The sequence below is a fragment of the Littorina saxatilis genome, linkage group LG5, assembly GCF_037325665.1.
Source record: "Littorina saxatilis isolate snail1 linkage group LG5, US_GU_Lsax_2.0, whole genome shotgun sequence".
In the NCBI taxonomy this organism is placed as follows: Eukaryota; Metazoa; Mollusca; class Gastropoda; order Littorinimorpha; family Littorinidae; genus Littorina; species Littorina saxatilis.
In genome coordinates, this window is record NC_090249.1 from 34,345,487 (window position 1) to 34,361,625 (window position 16,139).

Below are 16,139 nucleotides of genomic sequence, written 5' to 3' on the forward strand. Positions count from 1 at the left end.
CTTACGCGACTTGTTGTATCCTGTCCTTGTTACACACAACAAGACCGTATCAAGTGGTTGACCCGAAAGTTCAGTGGGATGACTTTATCTAGCGATCCGTAATACAAGATCTCATTAGTCTAGCTACGATTACAAAGGGTCTCAAGTGTCTACAGCACTCGTGCGTGACTGTGATAAAGCGGTCTTGAATGAACCCATTACCTTTAATGTGTTTATGTACGTGCCTGCGCGTGCGCACGCGCATATATGTGTGTGTGTCTGTGTGGTGTGTGTGTGTCTGTGTGGTGTGTATGTGTGTGTGTGTATATGTGTGTGTGTGTGTGTGTGTGTGTGTGTGTGACACAGAGAGAGAGCTGGGAGGGAGAGAGAGAGAGAGAGAGAGAGAGAGAGAGAGAGAGAGAGAGAGAGAGAGAGAGAGAGAGAGAGAGAGAGAGAGAGAGAGAGAGAGAGAGAGAGAGAGAGAGGGAGAGAGAGACCCTATGACCTTCTCTTGTGTGCAGACCGGTGACTGCTTCATAAAGAGCTGTAATGATGAGTTTAGTTTATCTAGAAAAATATTTATTTTTATTGGTAGAATAGAACGATTACGTATATTTTTATATCTGGCTTGTGTGCATTTTAACATTGGTTGAAGTGCTAGGTTTGCTAAAGTAGTGAGTTATGAACTGTCGATGTCATGAATCATTTTGTTTTCGAACAGAATTGTGTGTATGTGCAGAAATAATGGTATTCAAGCATAGATACACAGAGGGACACACACACACACACACACACACACACACACACACACACACACACACACACACACACACACACACACTCAAACCAACACACATGCAGACCTCTCGCTTGCGTGCATACATGAACAGATCTAGCAAAGTTTATGTATATTTCAAAATTTATTTTTTCCGTTTGTCATTGAAAACATCCAAAATGCATTAATACAAACTTGCATGAAAAATCATTCAACAAAACATGGTAAAACATACAACGATACAAATTAAAAAGGCAATTTGCATACATATGTATATCAGCAGAGTTCACTTACTCACACTTGGACTACACCGTAAAACACGTATTCATCATCGTTCACGCAATATCATAAAACAACCACTTTCACTCAGCCGATCAAACAGGTAAATTCACATGAGATTTCTCACAGTGAATATTTCAATGAAGGCCATTACAATAGTTGTTTTTTTAAACATTCTAAAATGTTATTTTAGCTGGTAACTCTAACGTTTCAATTGAAGAACAAAACAAAACAACTTCAAAGTGACTTAGCGGAAACGCTTTTGTTTTCGAGTGTGTGCACGAGACGTCATCACAACATGTAAAAAGCATGATGTCATGATGATGCTGTGCACGTGCAAAACATTGTTTGTATAAGTTTTAGTGTGCATGGCTGATGTTAGAGTGGGTTGTGGGGCTGCTACAGCTCGCGAAATCTTGCTACTAGTACATGTAGTTGAAATTTCAGGTTAACAATTCTGTACAATCTCGTGTACATTCTGGAGTATAGTCTTTACTGGCATTGTATTTCACAACTCACACAAAAGTCGCTCTCTCTCGTTCGCTCTCTCTCTCTGTCTCTCTCTCGTTCGCTCTCTTGCCCTTTCTGTCTCTGTCTCTCTCGCCCATACTTATTTTCCACATACCCCAAAAACAAGGCTGTGTTCGTCAAAACATAATTACGTCGGTCTTGTTCACACACACACACACACACACACACACATACAGTATACCTGTAGCAGGTAACTGTTTGCAGCCACAGCTACACAAACAAATTAGGAACGGCAAACATTCTTCACCAACAGGCATTCTGTGAGAAAATCACACTGGACTGACTCGGTCAACACGGTGTCGGGGAAGGCAAGAAACCGGGTCAGTTGTTCCAAACAGACACGACCACAAACATAATCTACACTAGCAAACACTTGGACTACGATCACGCGGTAAAACTCATACGAAACATATGTACCTATGCGTTCGTTAATTAATTAATACAAAGAAGATAACACTTCATGTCAGGTCATTCCAAGGTCGTCAAAACGTCGGGTTGGTATATGAATAGTTACAACAGCACACTTGTAATTAAATATCAGACACAAATGCCTGAAGTCGGTAAAAGGACTAACCTTGCATTACAAATCTAAATGAAATAAAAGATTGTTTCAGATAAAACCTGAATGTCGGGCAGTTTATTGTGTACTTTACAAAAATGTACAGGCGAAAACGCCAGTCATGTGTAAATTCGTCATATGTTCTACATTGCAAAACATACATCCTAGCCAAGGTTATAATTCTGAATACTCACTAAGGTATTAGAGAAACAAAAGTATGTGTGTGTTGGGGGGGGGTAAAATAGGGAGTCAAAGTGGGGACTGAGAAGGTAGGGAGGGTGAGAATTAGAGAAAGGTAAACACTGACAGAAAGAGGAACGTTTTTTTGAAGAAGCTGAAGAGAAAACAAGAGGACTACTGCGCTGCTATTGCAGGAACATAACTTGCAATCTACATTGCATGTTACTAACCACACCGTAGAGACTACATCAATGGCTAAGAGAAGCAGACTTGTGTACACACTCTAAATACTAACCAATGGTCAAACTACAAATTATCTGTTTTAACAGATCGTCCAGTGTCTTCAATACTGCAAAAAACGTTCTGCAATACCTACTCTTTCACGATGTCAACTCAAATCGAATGATCGTCGCTTTGCTGCTAAAACTAAACGCTGAATGTTTTGAGCATCCTTTGCGTGTTTCTCAGTGCGGGTAAAGATATTCTTCTGTTAGAATATCTTTGGTACAGGCAGAAAAAGCAGGAAGTCCTGTTCCATGGTCAGGAACAGAATCCTGGCTCTGTAGGCTTGCTGCATTTTCTGTGATCACACACACACACACTGTCTGTTAAGTATCCATAGCAGTCAAATACTGTCAAAGTCAGGCCTTATGAGGAGGAAGGCACCCTGTCATTTCCTTCGTCGTCGGACTGGCTCAGAAGAAGAAAGGCTCTTATTGGGAAAAGAGTCCTCAACACAGTCGCACGAGAAGAGCAAGAGAGATAGCGAAGAACACATCACTTGTGCTGAGCAAAGGTCTGAAAACGAAGCAACAGTTCCTTCACGCACACCAAATATAAATACTGTTCACTTTCACCATGTCTCTCCCTTGCTATACCACCGCTTCTTCTTCGCTGCTCTGCTCGTGGATGCCAGAGTCGAAGGAGCTCTTCTCGTGGTAGATCTTGGAACTTTTCTCGCTGTTGATTTTCGAGGATCCGAGAAGCAGCTTCTGGCCGTCGACACACCTCTTCTCCTTCATGCGCGGAGAAGACGCCGACGACGAACAGGAAGAGGAGGAAGAGGAAGGTGATGTGAGGGTGACAATGGGGGTCTTGCAAGTAGTAGAAGCCGTGGCCGTCGCTGCTTCGCCGCTGCTGTTGAGGAGGCCGCTGTCGTCTTCGGAGTCGTACATTTCGGTGTCGGACACGGAGCAGTCGCTGTGGTTGAGGTCCAGGGAGGAGCCGGAGAGGGAGCGGCGGCTGTAGTAGTAACGGCGTTGCCACTTCAGCTCCTCTATCGTCTCGTTGAGGGTGAGGAGTTGGCGCATCAAGGACAGGTCTTGTTCCATCAGGGAGCTCTGTAACGGGACACACAACAGACACGCCGGTAAGGAAACGCCAACAATACTGTACGCAACATGATAATATCATCTAGAGGATGAACATACTATCTACAATAGGTTAAGGAGAGTGAGTTAGTGGCGGGAAGGGATGAAGGGAGGGTGATTGGTTAGCATTGACTCAAACAAGCCAAGAAACCGCATGCAATATGATCCAGGTAGTATAAGCAAAGTTATCAAGTAAAATTATCATCGCAATTATTTTCAAGTAAAGTTATCAAGCCAACGACACGATACAGAGCAAGTGTATCAGAACGGAAAAGGAAGGTAAGACAGTCAATAACTACAAGTTGTTTTCTATGTTAAGTGCTCTGTGCGCAAATATTCAGTGCTTTTCCATAAAGGCCATCGCCATTGTGTTCTTATTCTCAATGTTAAGGGAAGGGAGAGGTAGGTCAAAAGAGTAGGCTACTCAAAGGGGATAAAACAAAGTCGTCAAAAGTGTTAAGTTAGTGCAAGATGAAAACGAAGAAGATGTGATCCGGAATCTGAAACACAATGGAGAAGAAAAGAACAAGAATTGGTTAGTTATGAATGTGAAAATGTGAAAATGTTAAAAGTGAACATGGATTGTCACCAAAGGCTACACACATGCTTGTGAATAACTATTGAAAAATAAACAGATAATTCAAAACCAGATAGACTAAGCGACCGGTGGAAACCGTTACAGAGAAGCAGTATTTTTTCTGAAACTGAGAGAAGTGAAACGTAACAAATATGGATTAGTAAGGATGCAAACAGAGCAAAAGTGTTAATAGTGTAAGCAAATAAAAGCATGATACGTGATAATGTTAAAAAAAGTTTTAAAAAAAAGGAGGGGGGGGGGGAGCAAAGACAGGACTAGTTATGAATATGAAAAAAGGGAAAACAAATACGCTTTTGTCAACAAGATTACGAACACTATACTCATTGAAACAAACAACAAACATCGCGGAAAGAGGCTTCTGAGAAGAACATACATATAAAGAAAACTATTGTTGGATGGCAATGACACAGAAATACGCGGACAATTAACAGAAACCACAGCCTAGAAAGGGGAGTTAAGCATGTATAGGGAGGGGGCATGCAATGGCAAGTCGCACGAGCACACATGTTCGAGACAAGGCTTGTTTGGCTTCATACCAGAAGAAGATTACAACGACTCGAACACAATCATGAATACCGCTAGCCACATCAAAGACGATTTCACTCAAATGAACAAAAAGCAACACACACATCATCAAAACAAATTAAAGTCAACAGCGTGCCAACTATATCAACGCCACATCATCAACAGCTTGCAACCAACAAGGAAACAGACGCACAAATCAACCGCAACAAGGAAATAACACTAACAGTAGCATCCTTAAACGAACCACACAGCACAGATTTGGAAAAGCATACTCACCAACACCAAACACTCAAAACAAGCGAGCGAGAAAACGTAGCCAGATTCGAACAGAAAGAAAACTACCATGTGCCGGGCCACAATAAGGAAACGGGACAGTGGAGGAGCCTTACGGAAACGAGTACGAATGGACTTTACAAGCTGGTAAAACTTACAAGTAATTATGAGTGCATTGTTTTGGGAAAGTACAGACTAAAGATTGACAGCATGTGAGCAGGGTGAAAGAAAAGGAGAAGAGCAAGAATGAGGAAGACTGCAATGTTCTTGACCAAAACAAAAAAAGAAGAAACAAGACCGGTGGGTAGGCCGAAAGAGAACAGGTACACAAGGTGTGCGTCACAAAGCGGTGCAGTGGTACCTGCGATTAAAGGACACCCTTAGGAGAAGCCAAAAGTGTCCCTGCATTGCAGGCGATCTGTCTTGACAGGTACATTTTGGCCAAGAGGATAGAAGAAGGGACAACCGAATGTGTCCTGTCATGGGAGTTGTCCTCTCATTGCAGGTGCCTCTGTGTCACCAACAAGCACTGTCGGTCACCTACGGAGGAAGTAGTGAATGAAAATGACGCAGAGCCGAACGAGGGGGAAGAAAGGGAGGGTGAGAAAGAGGATTAAGAAGATGAGGACGCTCTTGGCCATCTAAGCCGTGAATGAGCCACGAGAACACAGGTACTAACGGCGTTTGCAACAAAGTGGTAAAAGTAACACCTACTGTGGGTCAACTAGGGATACAGTAGCGAATGAAGATGAAGAGAAGCGGGGCGAGACAACGGGAGGAAAAGGTGTCAGAAGTGACAAAAAGGCAACAAAACACGGACAAAACAAGACAAAAGGCTGACACGGGAGCTACAAAAGTAGACAATCTTTGAGCCAAAATCAGCTCAAAACTCATCTGCGTACAAATATATGCCAAGCGTAGATCAGAGCATCGGGTATGCAGGGCAATATATGGCCTTCAACTGTACTGTATCTGTTAAACGCATTTGATGATGGAAACCACGAAGGTATCCCGTTGGAAGCCACAAACTACATTCATAAACTGTAGGTATACAATGTGACAACCAGTATCGAAACGTTTCAGTGATATATTGCTTTTCCTCTGCAGACCATTTGTGAACTGCGTTCCGCAAGACACAGAATACATATCCCGATTCATCTTCACTGTTTGGTCAATAAATTAGATAGCTTTCACCCCGGCTTAATTGTTCAGAATCCGATACCTTTAATGGTCTGGACATTTATTTTGTTTATGTCGTCAAATGTATCAGCTGAAGAGAGGAACGGAAAATGGTACAGAAGTAATCAGTCGCAACATGACACAAAGAGTAAATGTCAAACATGAAACTGGACGAAGAAGAAACATGAAACATTGCCATCTTTGATAGGCCCCGAGACGAAATGACCATCATTACTCTGATCATTGATGACACAATGGAGGTGGATGGGGAAAGCGTTTTCTCGCTCGCTTGTTTTGAGTGTTTGGTGTTGCTAGTATGCTTTTCAAACTGTTAGGGTGTGGGTGGTCGTTAGAGGATGTCAAATGAGAGATAAGAATGAGCAACAGGGAGAACTACCGCGAGGAAGCATTGTGTAGAGTACTGTAACTCTACGTATTTCCAAACATCGCTTTCCAACTTTTCTTTTGCCTCTTTTGGCAACAACAAAATTTAAAAATAATATTAGAATAAAAGTCATCGTGAATTTAGTTCTGACAGAACCAATGTGATGTCAGTTCTAAACTTATCCTGAATTCAAAAAGTAATTGCTGATTCGCAAAGTTCGAAACATATTAGTGCAGTAGATGCCAGTTCTGATCAGACTTTTACCTTACATGTCAAGACGTTTTTTTAGTTTTTTTGTTTTTTATGGTACAACAAGTGGTTTGATTTGTTGCAAGGTAACAGGCTGCTCCGACCTATACTGTACTATGCTTCTCTGCTCTTTCATACATCAACGAACATATTTTTCTTAACACCCCCCCCCCCCCATCCCAAACCAAGGGAAAAAAAGACAAAAGTTCTTGTTAGCACAACAGCCACTGGTACATTTAGACAACGTTGCACATTACAACTCAAATTGTGTCTCCCCTACGACAAAGCTATGCTGCTTCTCAACGCCTGCACACTCTTTGGCGTACGAGCATCCGGGGTACGTACTTCACAGTACCAACCACAGTATTACATTAAAGGTCAATGGTACCATCTAATCCCCCTCCCCCTCCATTTGACCAAAGGGCAGCACTTCGCCATAAAGACTGCACATGGTGGGGCCCAGCAAACAGCAACTCTTTTCTTCCAACCCTGGTCAAACCACAGGAATGTGTACAACACTGCACCGCTTGGTACAGAAATGGCCCGCTAACACACCTCTTAACACAGGACCAACAACTAACATACCTGAATCTGTTTAAGTCCCCCCACCCTCTCCTCTCTCCTGCCCCACACAAAAACAGGAGCAACAAACCATTTATTTGTGTCTGTTTTTTTCCCCTCTCTCCCCTCTCTCCCCTCTCTCCTCCCCCACAAAAACAGGAGCAACTAATATACCTGTGTCTGTTTTTTTCCCCTTCCCGGTCCCTTCCCTATCTTCTTGTTACCTCCATCTCGTCTCAACGCAGGAGCCACAACCATCATACATATCTGCCCCCCCCCCTTCCTCGACATTTCCTCCTTTTTCTTCTCGCTGTTACCGCTGGGCCACTTGCGCTCACAACTATTTGCTGTTCAAACACCGCCCCTTTTCGCTCCATGCAGCTTCTGGATGGTAGTGTAAGGTGTCTGGACGTTCTCATGGCATAGTGACTGTTGGGCTAGAGTGGAGTGGCAAGTGAATGTTTAGTCCCCATAAGCTGGGACATCTTTCACAGATCAGGTTTGGTCCATTGAAGAAGAGAGGTCAGGGGGCATTTTTGACCTCGCTGGTCAGTGATTTGCACCGGGTTTGGTCACTTCCGCCTAAGACGCCATTCTCTAATGACAGCAGACCGTGTTGGCCAAAAGCCCATCACACAACTATTTGATTGTATACCTCCGTTTTGTGTTGTCGTCTGTGTAATATTGATTCTGATATTCAACGAATATCATGTTAGTACTATCTGAAAGTATAAAAAAACAACCCACTGAATTTCTATTCTTTTTCAACATTGACCCTAATCTCTCGGGATATGAGCGGCTCTATAAACAAAATCTATTGAACCTTAATTCGTCTGGCACAGAATGTTTACGTAAAAAGTGTATTGATAAAACAAATCATTACTAATTCAAACAGCAACCAAAGTTCAAATCAATAGGACGTGAATTATCAACATTTTGTTCATACTACATGGCATCGTCGATTCTCTTCAATGGCTTCTGCACTCAACAATCTAAATTGCGTTCGTGTGCTGCAACTCCCATGTACACTCCTGTTTTGCACGAGTGTGCCTTTAAATGTTTGACATAACACTTTTGAGTAGGTCACAAATCATAACTATAGTACGGACGACTTCCTCCATTTCCTCACATGCGTGTAAACGGCAACACAGTGATTTAGACGCATTTTGTCGGTACTCTTAACTGTTTAGATGTTTTCGACAGGCCTTAAATACGATAAGTGTTTCTGGAGTTAGTAAAACGACATGGTTGAAATAATTGTCTACGATCGGTGTTTACTTCATGTAGGTCTCTTGTTGGTGTTCTTACTTCAAGAAAGGACAATCAAGTTCACAGTAACATAAGAGTCTTACAAAGATGGAATAACAACTAGAACAAGAATAAGATGTTATACCAAACAGATATAGTTTGTCTTCGTTCGTTTGTTTTCTTTTTGCTTAGAAAAGAACTGGTCTTCTCTAACTGGCCATTTTCAACAGCAATCAGTCGAAATTCTCTGACTTTTTAAAAATATTACTTTTGTTCAAACTACAATACTAACCAGCATAAAGAACCGGGTTAAACTAGAGACTACAATATGGAGAGCGGGCAGACGAGATTGGAGAGAGAGAAAGAGAGAGAGAATGAGAGAGAGAGAGAGACAGAGAGAAAGAGAGAGACAGAGAGAGAGAGAGAGAGAGAGAGAGAGAGAGAGAGAGAGAGAGAGAGAGAGAGAGAGAGAGAGAGAGAACTCGAACTCGAAAAGAGAGAGAGAGAGAGAGAGAAAGAGAAAGAGAGAGAGAGAGAGAGAGAGAGAGAGAGAGAGAGAGAGAGAGAGAGAGAGAAAGAGAGAGAGAGAGATGTTATTGACCGCTGTGTTTTGAAAACAACCTTATTCCATGTCGTACAACACGACAACAAAGTTTATGGGTGCAAAACGGGTACCCCGCTGGTACGCTCATCCTTCGTTTTACCAGGTAACCGGGTTTTAAGGGAGACTTCACACGTTTGGGAGGAGCTATGCTTGACTCCCCCCCCCCCCCCCGCTCCACCGTGACGTCATGGGTATTCCAGTAGATTGGTCAGAAGATGTTAAGTCTTTCAGAGTACGTGGAAGAAACAAAAAAGCCTAACGCTGCTTCTAATATCAAGTGTTCGTAACTGCGCGCAATCTATTTGCATCAATGTGTTCGTGAAGCTGTCCAATGTCATGGAATGTTATGGTGTGATTCAGGTTCAGATGATTTTGTTCATTAAACGCTTGTAGGCGTTGTTTTGTTTTCAAACTTGTCATTCGCATGAAAGTAAAAGATGCTCTTGTTTTGATTGCTGACATATGATTGATTCCTGTTTGTACTCTTTTTGAGTCACAAAATGGACAGCTCTTGAACGATAACTTCAGTGGTTTGCTTTCCCATCACATCTCCCACTCTACTTCCCTCTACTTCCCTCTACAATTTGCCCCTACATTTATCCCCGGAGAGTCCATCAACATACTGAAACATGACCATCTTTCGCCAACGTGAAACACATCTATTACAAGTCCAAAGTGTCATCACATGGGTACAATGGCCAACCGAGATGCACGCCTGTGAACTTAATCAACAAATGTTGTGGTCTATCAACAATATATGTCTTGAACAATATAATCAGGTCCTGATCTTTAGTCAACTCTTGCATAAAGGTGGACCTCCTGTAACCTCATTACAGCAAAGACATGAAGTCCTGCAATTCACCCGTCAACCACTTTGTTACTTCGCCAATGATGCCAACTGTCAAACAGTGTAAGAGGGATATGGGATGTGGAAACGCTTCTTTTGACCAAAACACAAATGCAATATTACTGGTTAACTCAAAGGAACATACTGTAAGGTTGAAAGTCATTTGCCTGTCATGTGTGTGTTTGTGTGTTTATATACTGTCTTGTTCAGGTCTTTGAACTATATGCCTTTACATTCAAAAGGAAAGCGTCTCCTTGGTCAGAGACTGTTCTGTACATGAGAAGTATAAACTTTGAACCTTTATTTCCTCTTGTTTCAAATACGTTTTCTACACTCATAACAATATATTTAATTTCTTGAAATGTAAGTAATTTTAACTACTCGCAAAAGTTTCGAAATGTAACACAGTTTGCCGTTAACACCCCAAAGAAAGCTTTTTAATGCAAGCGATGTTTCTCTGCACGGCGAACAGACTAACAGGGTTAACTGGGCGACAGCAATTTGTTGGTATCAGTCCAGCGCAGATGAGTCCCTCTCAAAATGGCATGTGGCGTGAGCGATGCCTAAGTAGCGATGTTTCATTAACTCTTTCCCTATAGAATTCTGCGCTATGTGCCAGTGTCAACACTGTGGACATTTTAGCGGCTGTTATTCTTCCATTGTCTCTGTCTTTTGGGGCTGCAAAGCGGCCAGGGAATGTTGTTTAGGGATGAGGTTAGTAGCTTGGTAAACATTGTTTTAAAAAACTGTGTAAGGTGTTGTGAACCATTATGTAAGCTTATTGTTATGTTTTTCACTATGCTTCGATTAACTTTCTTTTTCGTGTTCTCTTTTGTTTTTTTACTTTGTGTATATCTTTCTTTTGTTCTTTTACGGCTCTGTACAGTTGGTGTTCACAGTTCTGAGATAACACACAGTAAGATCATGTCTCGTTATCCTGTTACAGTGCTTTCTTTTCAAATCTCAAGGAATGTTATGTTGTGATTCAGCCGACAAGCGCGTGCCATGTGTCGCGTCGGCATACTATCGCGTAAGATTGGTTGCACAATCGGAAATTTCACGACGTTTGTCAGCTTGCTGGCATCGAGACCTGCCCACACTCCAGCTATCAAATACAGTCAAAACCCCCTTTTAAGATCATCTTTTTAAGACCTCCCCCTTGTAGACCTTTCTAATTGATTTAATTAGATGGTATTTTCATAATGGCTGTCAATTTACCTCCACTTTTAGACTCACTCCTGATTGTCCTAGATTTGTCTAGGTTTAAAAAGGAAGTTTTATTGTATGTATTAAACTACGAACCACAATTGTCAAATCTGCACTAGCCATGTTCTAATGCTTGTGCAGGGCATGCATTAACCAGGAAGCAAATTCATGCATTCACCTTTTCCCCTAGCATTATAATTATACCCCTACCCACCTCCACCCTAACCCCATCAAATCCCAATGAATGAACCAACGAGGAAGTTCAAGTCACTGTTATGCTTGGTCTTTTGTCACCATTTTGGTTCCAGCAAAAGGTTCTTTCAAACTTCCTCTTCGCAATTGATTACACACCCAGCCATCAAATCACCGACTTGGTCTTTGTGGTAGTTTTTGTTTTTGTTTCTAGCTCAAAACATCTTTGCACAGAGACTTCAGGGACATTTCTCATTTGTCAAGGACGTAACACGTGAATAAAGCGTGGAGTTTTGAGGTCATGTTTTCAATTTTTAACATGTTAACCTTTTGTGCCACACAGGTAATCCAGGTCGAGGCCTAATCATAATTAACGTTGTTTCTTAACAGAATTCATTTTAATGGCTTTGTCACGATCTCCTTGACAGCTGTCTTCCTTTACAAAAACACAGACAGGCAGAAACGCGTGGTCACACACACAAACCCATGCACGTACGCATACAGTCAGACAGACACAGAAACACACGCAACAGACTTTTCTACGATCAGACAGACAGACAGACAGACAGACAGACACAGACAGACAGACACAGACAGACACACACACACACACACACACACCCGATTGATACACAAACCTTGCCCATTGTCCTTTTTGACCTCGACCGAGCTATAATTTAGAACCGTGACTGTCTGCATGCTACCGACGACACAGGACACTGCATCCACTGTTGCACCACCCTCACGGTTGACGTTTTTTTACGAGCAACAAGACACACGCGATGCGTAAATTAGCGTCAGGCTTCTTATGCGTTCTTGCGCATCTCAAATAAAAAAATAACCTCAAGACAAGACAAGACAAGACAAGACAAGACAAAAGAGATGTGTAGTAAATAAGTGTCATGGTCGGCGCTGCTTTTATTGTATCTTTTTGCGCATCCATAAAAACACACAGAGCAAGACCAGATCAATAACAGACCAATAACGATAACGATAACGATAACTCTCTCTCTCTCTCTCTCTCTCTCTCTCTCTCTCTCTCTCTCTCTCTCTCTCTCTCTCTCTCTCTCTCTCTCTCTCTCTCTCTCTCTCTCTCCCTTGAGATACGGATCAGATAAATATCTACTACCAAGGACCCGTGTAGATCTATATAAAACTAGTTTTGCCTTTTCTGGGCCGTCAAGGTGGAACTCTCTTCCTTCGAATGTTAAAACTAGCAAATCTGTAAATATTTTTAAATCTTCTCTTAAAAAACATCTAAACTGTTCTCTGTAAGTACACACCCGCGGTGACATAATTATGTGAATCTTACAGTTCTGTCTAATGTATACTATATTAATATTACTATATAGTTTTATTCACGTCATATTACATATTCATAGCATATAGTATTCATATTGTTTACATCGTATATTAGATTTTGTGTTTCGTGTGGCGGTGGTGCTTATGCTTATTTACTGTACATTTACATGTTATGCCAATATGAATTCATTATATTATGTTGTTTATATGCGTGCGGATGTGTTAGTGTGAATGTAAAGGGCACGTTGTAAGATTAGGCCCTTGGCTTAAAATGTTTACCCTTTATGTCAATAAAATGTTCTAAGTCTAAGTCTAAGTCTCTCTCTCTCTCTCTCTCTCTCTCTCTCTCTCTCTCTCTCTCTCTCTCTCTCTCTCTCTCTCTCTCTCTCTCTCTCTCTCTCTCTCTCTCTCTCTCTCTCTCTCTCTCTGTTTGTCCTCAAACTTTTCTGTCTGACAGTCTGCACGTAGAGGGGGGAATCGAGACGAGGGTCGTGGTGTATGTGTGTCTGTGTGTGTGTGTGTAGAGCGATTCAGACTAAACTACTGGGCCGATCTTTATGAAATTTGACATGAGAGTTCCTGGGTATGATATCCCCGGACTTTTTTTTCTTTTTTTCGATAAATACCTTTGATGACGTCATATCCGGCTTTTTGTAAAAGTTGTGGCGGCACTGTCACACCCTCATTTTTCAATTAAATTGATTGCAATTTTGGCAAAGCAATCTTCGACGAAGGCCGGGGGTTGGTATTGCATTTCAGCTTGGTGGATTAAATACTAATGAGTGAGTTTGGTCATTAAAAATCGGAAACTTGTAATTAAAATTATTTTTTTATTAAACGATCCAAAATCAATTTCATCTTATTCTTCGTCATTTTCTGATTCCAAAAACATATACATATGTTATATTTGGATTAAAAACAATCTCTGAAAATTAAAAATATAAAAATTATGATCAAAATTAAATTTCCGAAATCGATTTAAAATTAAAAAACTATTTCATCTTATTCCTTGTCGTTTCCTGATTCCAAAAAAATATAGATATGATATGTTTGGATTACAAACACGCTCAGAAAGTTAAAACGAAGAGAGGTACAGTAAAGCGTGCTATGAAGCACAGCGCAACCGCTGCCGCGCCCAACAGGCTCGTCACTTTCACTGCCTTTTGCACTAGCGGCGGACTACGTTCAGTTTCATTCTGTGAGTTCCACAGCTTGACTAAATGTAGTAATTTCGCCTTACGCGACTTGTTACATTTAGTCAAGTTTTGACTAAATGTTTTAACGTAGAGGGGGGAATCGAGACGAGGGTCGTAGTGTATGTGTGTCTGTCTGTCTGTCTGTCTGTCTGTGTGTGTGTGTAGAGCGATTCAGACTAAACTACTGGACCGATCTTTATGAAATTTGACATGAGAGTTCCTAAGTATGATATCCTCAGACGTTTTTTTCATTTTTTTGATAAATGTCTTTGATGACGTCATATCCGGCTTTTCGTGAAAGTTGAGGCGGCACTGTCACGCTCTCATTTTTCAACCAAATTGGTTGAAATTTTGGTCAAGTAATCTCCGACGAAGCCCGGACTTCGGTATTGCATTTCAGCTTGGTGGCTTAAAAATTAATTAATGACTTTGGTCATTAAAAATCTGAAAATTGTAAATAAAATATTTTTTTATAAAACGATCCAAATTTACGTTCATCTTATTCTTCATCATTTTCTGATTCTAAAAACATATAAATATGTTATACTTGGATTAAAAACAAGCTCTGAAAAATTAATTTTTCGAAATCAATTTAAAAACACTTTCATCTTATTCCTTGTCGGTTCCTGATTCCAAAAACATATAGATATGATATGTTTGGATTAAAAACACGCTCAGAAAGTTAAAACGAAGAGAGGTACAGAAAAGCGTGCTATCCTTCTCAGCGCAACTACTACCCCGCTCTTCTTGTCAATTTCACTGCCTTTGCCATGAGCGGTGGACTGACGATGCTACGAGTATACGGTCTTGCTGCGTTGCATTGCGTTCAGTTTCATTCTGTGAGTTTGACAGCTACTTGACTAAATGTTGTATTTTCGCCTTACGCGACTTGTTTTTTTCTTACTATCACCTAGGGTGAGGTTTATTTTGTATTTTTTATATTTTCCAATTTGGATGATATGTTTGTGTTGAATTGGTTGACTGCGGTATGTAATAGTAACATGAATGTCTGCTATCTGCTAATGAATTTATCATCGTAAATGTGCTGTGAAGACACCATATAAGCCGTAGGCTTGTTGTTTTCATACTTCTCTATAAATGTTAATTGTACGAACATATAAACAGAAACAAAACATTGTTTAAAATAATAATAGACTAGACCAGACAAGACCTGAAAACCGGACAGAAGAAATGCGTAGTAAATTAGTGTCGTGGTATTTTTGTTGCTCACGATTGCAGCAGACAGATCTGTCCTCCGGCGAAAAGGGGGTGACAGGCAGCAGACATATTCATGAGTAATGCATGTACGCATGCACTGTGCATCTCTCTTGCGACCCGTAAAACAGATTTAGAATAAATGATTTAATCACTACGTTTTGGTGATACATGCTGGTTATAGTAAGGGTTTATAACAAGAACAGAAGAATTGAAATATTAAAATAACAAATTCTTGGCTTACAGAGAGACTCCAACCCGATCTTCCATAACTATCGGTCCGGAACGTTACCGACTGCGCTAACGGGCCAACTTGTCTTTTTGTAAAAATCAAACAATTTCCCTACCCAGAATTCCCTCCGGGTTGGAGATTTTAAAGGCTTCTTTTTGAGCAATGACGCCCTATGCTCAGTTATTTATATAAAGGGAAACAACCGATTGCAAACGGGCGAGGGGGGCCCGGGTAGCTCAGGTGGTAGAGCACTGGACTTGTGATCGAAAGGTCGCTGGTTCGAATCCGGGCCGGGACGGACACGGGTCAACTTTATGTGCAGACCCAGAGACGGTATCCATCTCCCACCCCCGTGTCACCACAATGGCACGTTAAAGATCTTGGTCATTCTACCATAAGTGCAGATGGCTGATACCACCTAAACACGCATACATCAAAAGCCGTGAGGGCGTAAAACTCGAATCGTATAAACCAATTCATGTCCAATATAGGCAATTAAGACCTGACGGACAATAAGCCCCTTCAAATTTACTTTTTACAAACGGGCGTTGAGAGAGACACTGAGGAGCGAAGCGTACCTGTAAGTTGATCCACTTGTGGCTTAGCTGTTCGTAAGGGGTGAATCGTTGTGCGTGGCTCTGTGTGTGAGGGGGG

The 16,139-nt window shown here is 41.4% G+C and overlaps 2 protein-coding genes across 3 annotated transcripts in view; one reads left to right on the forward strand and one right to left on the reverse strand.

The window, feature by feature from the left end:
* The window catches only part of LOC138966948 (uncharacterized), a 136,268-nt gene that overhangs the window by 100,757 nt on the left and 19,372 nt on the right, over window positions 1–16,139 (forward strand). The window lies entirely within an intron of this gene.
* Window positions 1,615–16,139, reverse strand: part of LOC138966949 (uncharacterized) — a 47,400-nt gene continuing 32,875 nt past the window's right edge. Inside the window, exon 2 of the mRNA XM_070339359.1 lies at window positions 1,615–3,643. Within this exon, the coding sequence (XP_070195460.1) occupies window positions 3,176–3,643 (468 nt within the window). The 3' untranslated portion in view covers window positions 1,615–3,175. The remainder of the gene's footprint in view (window positions 3,644–16,139) is intronic.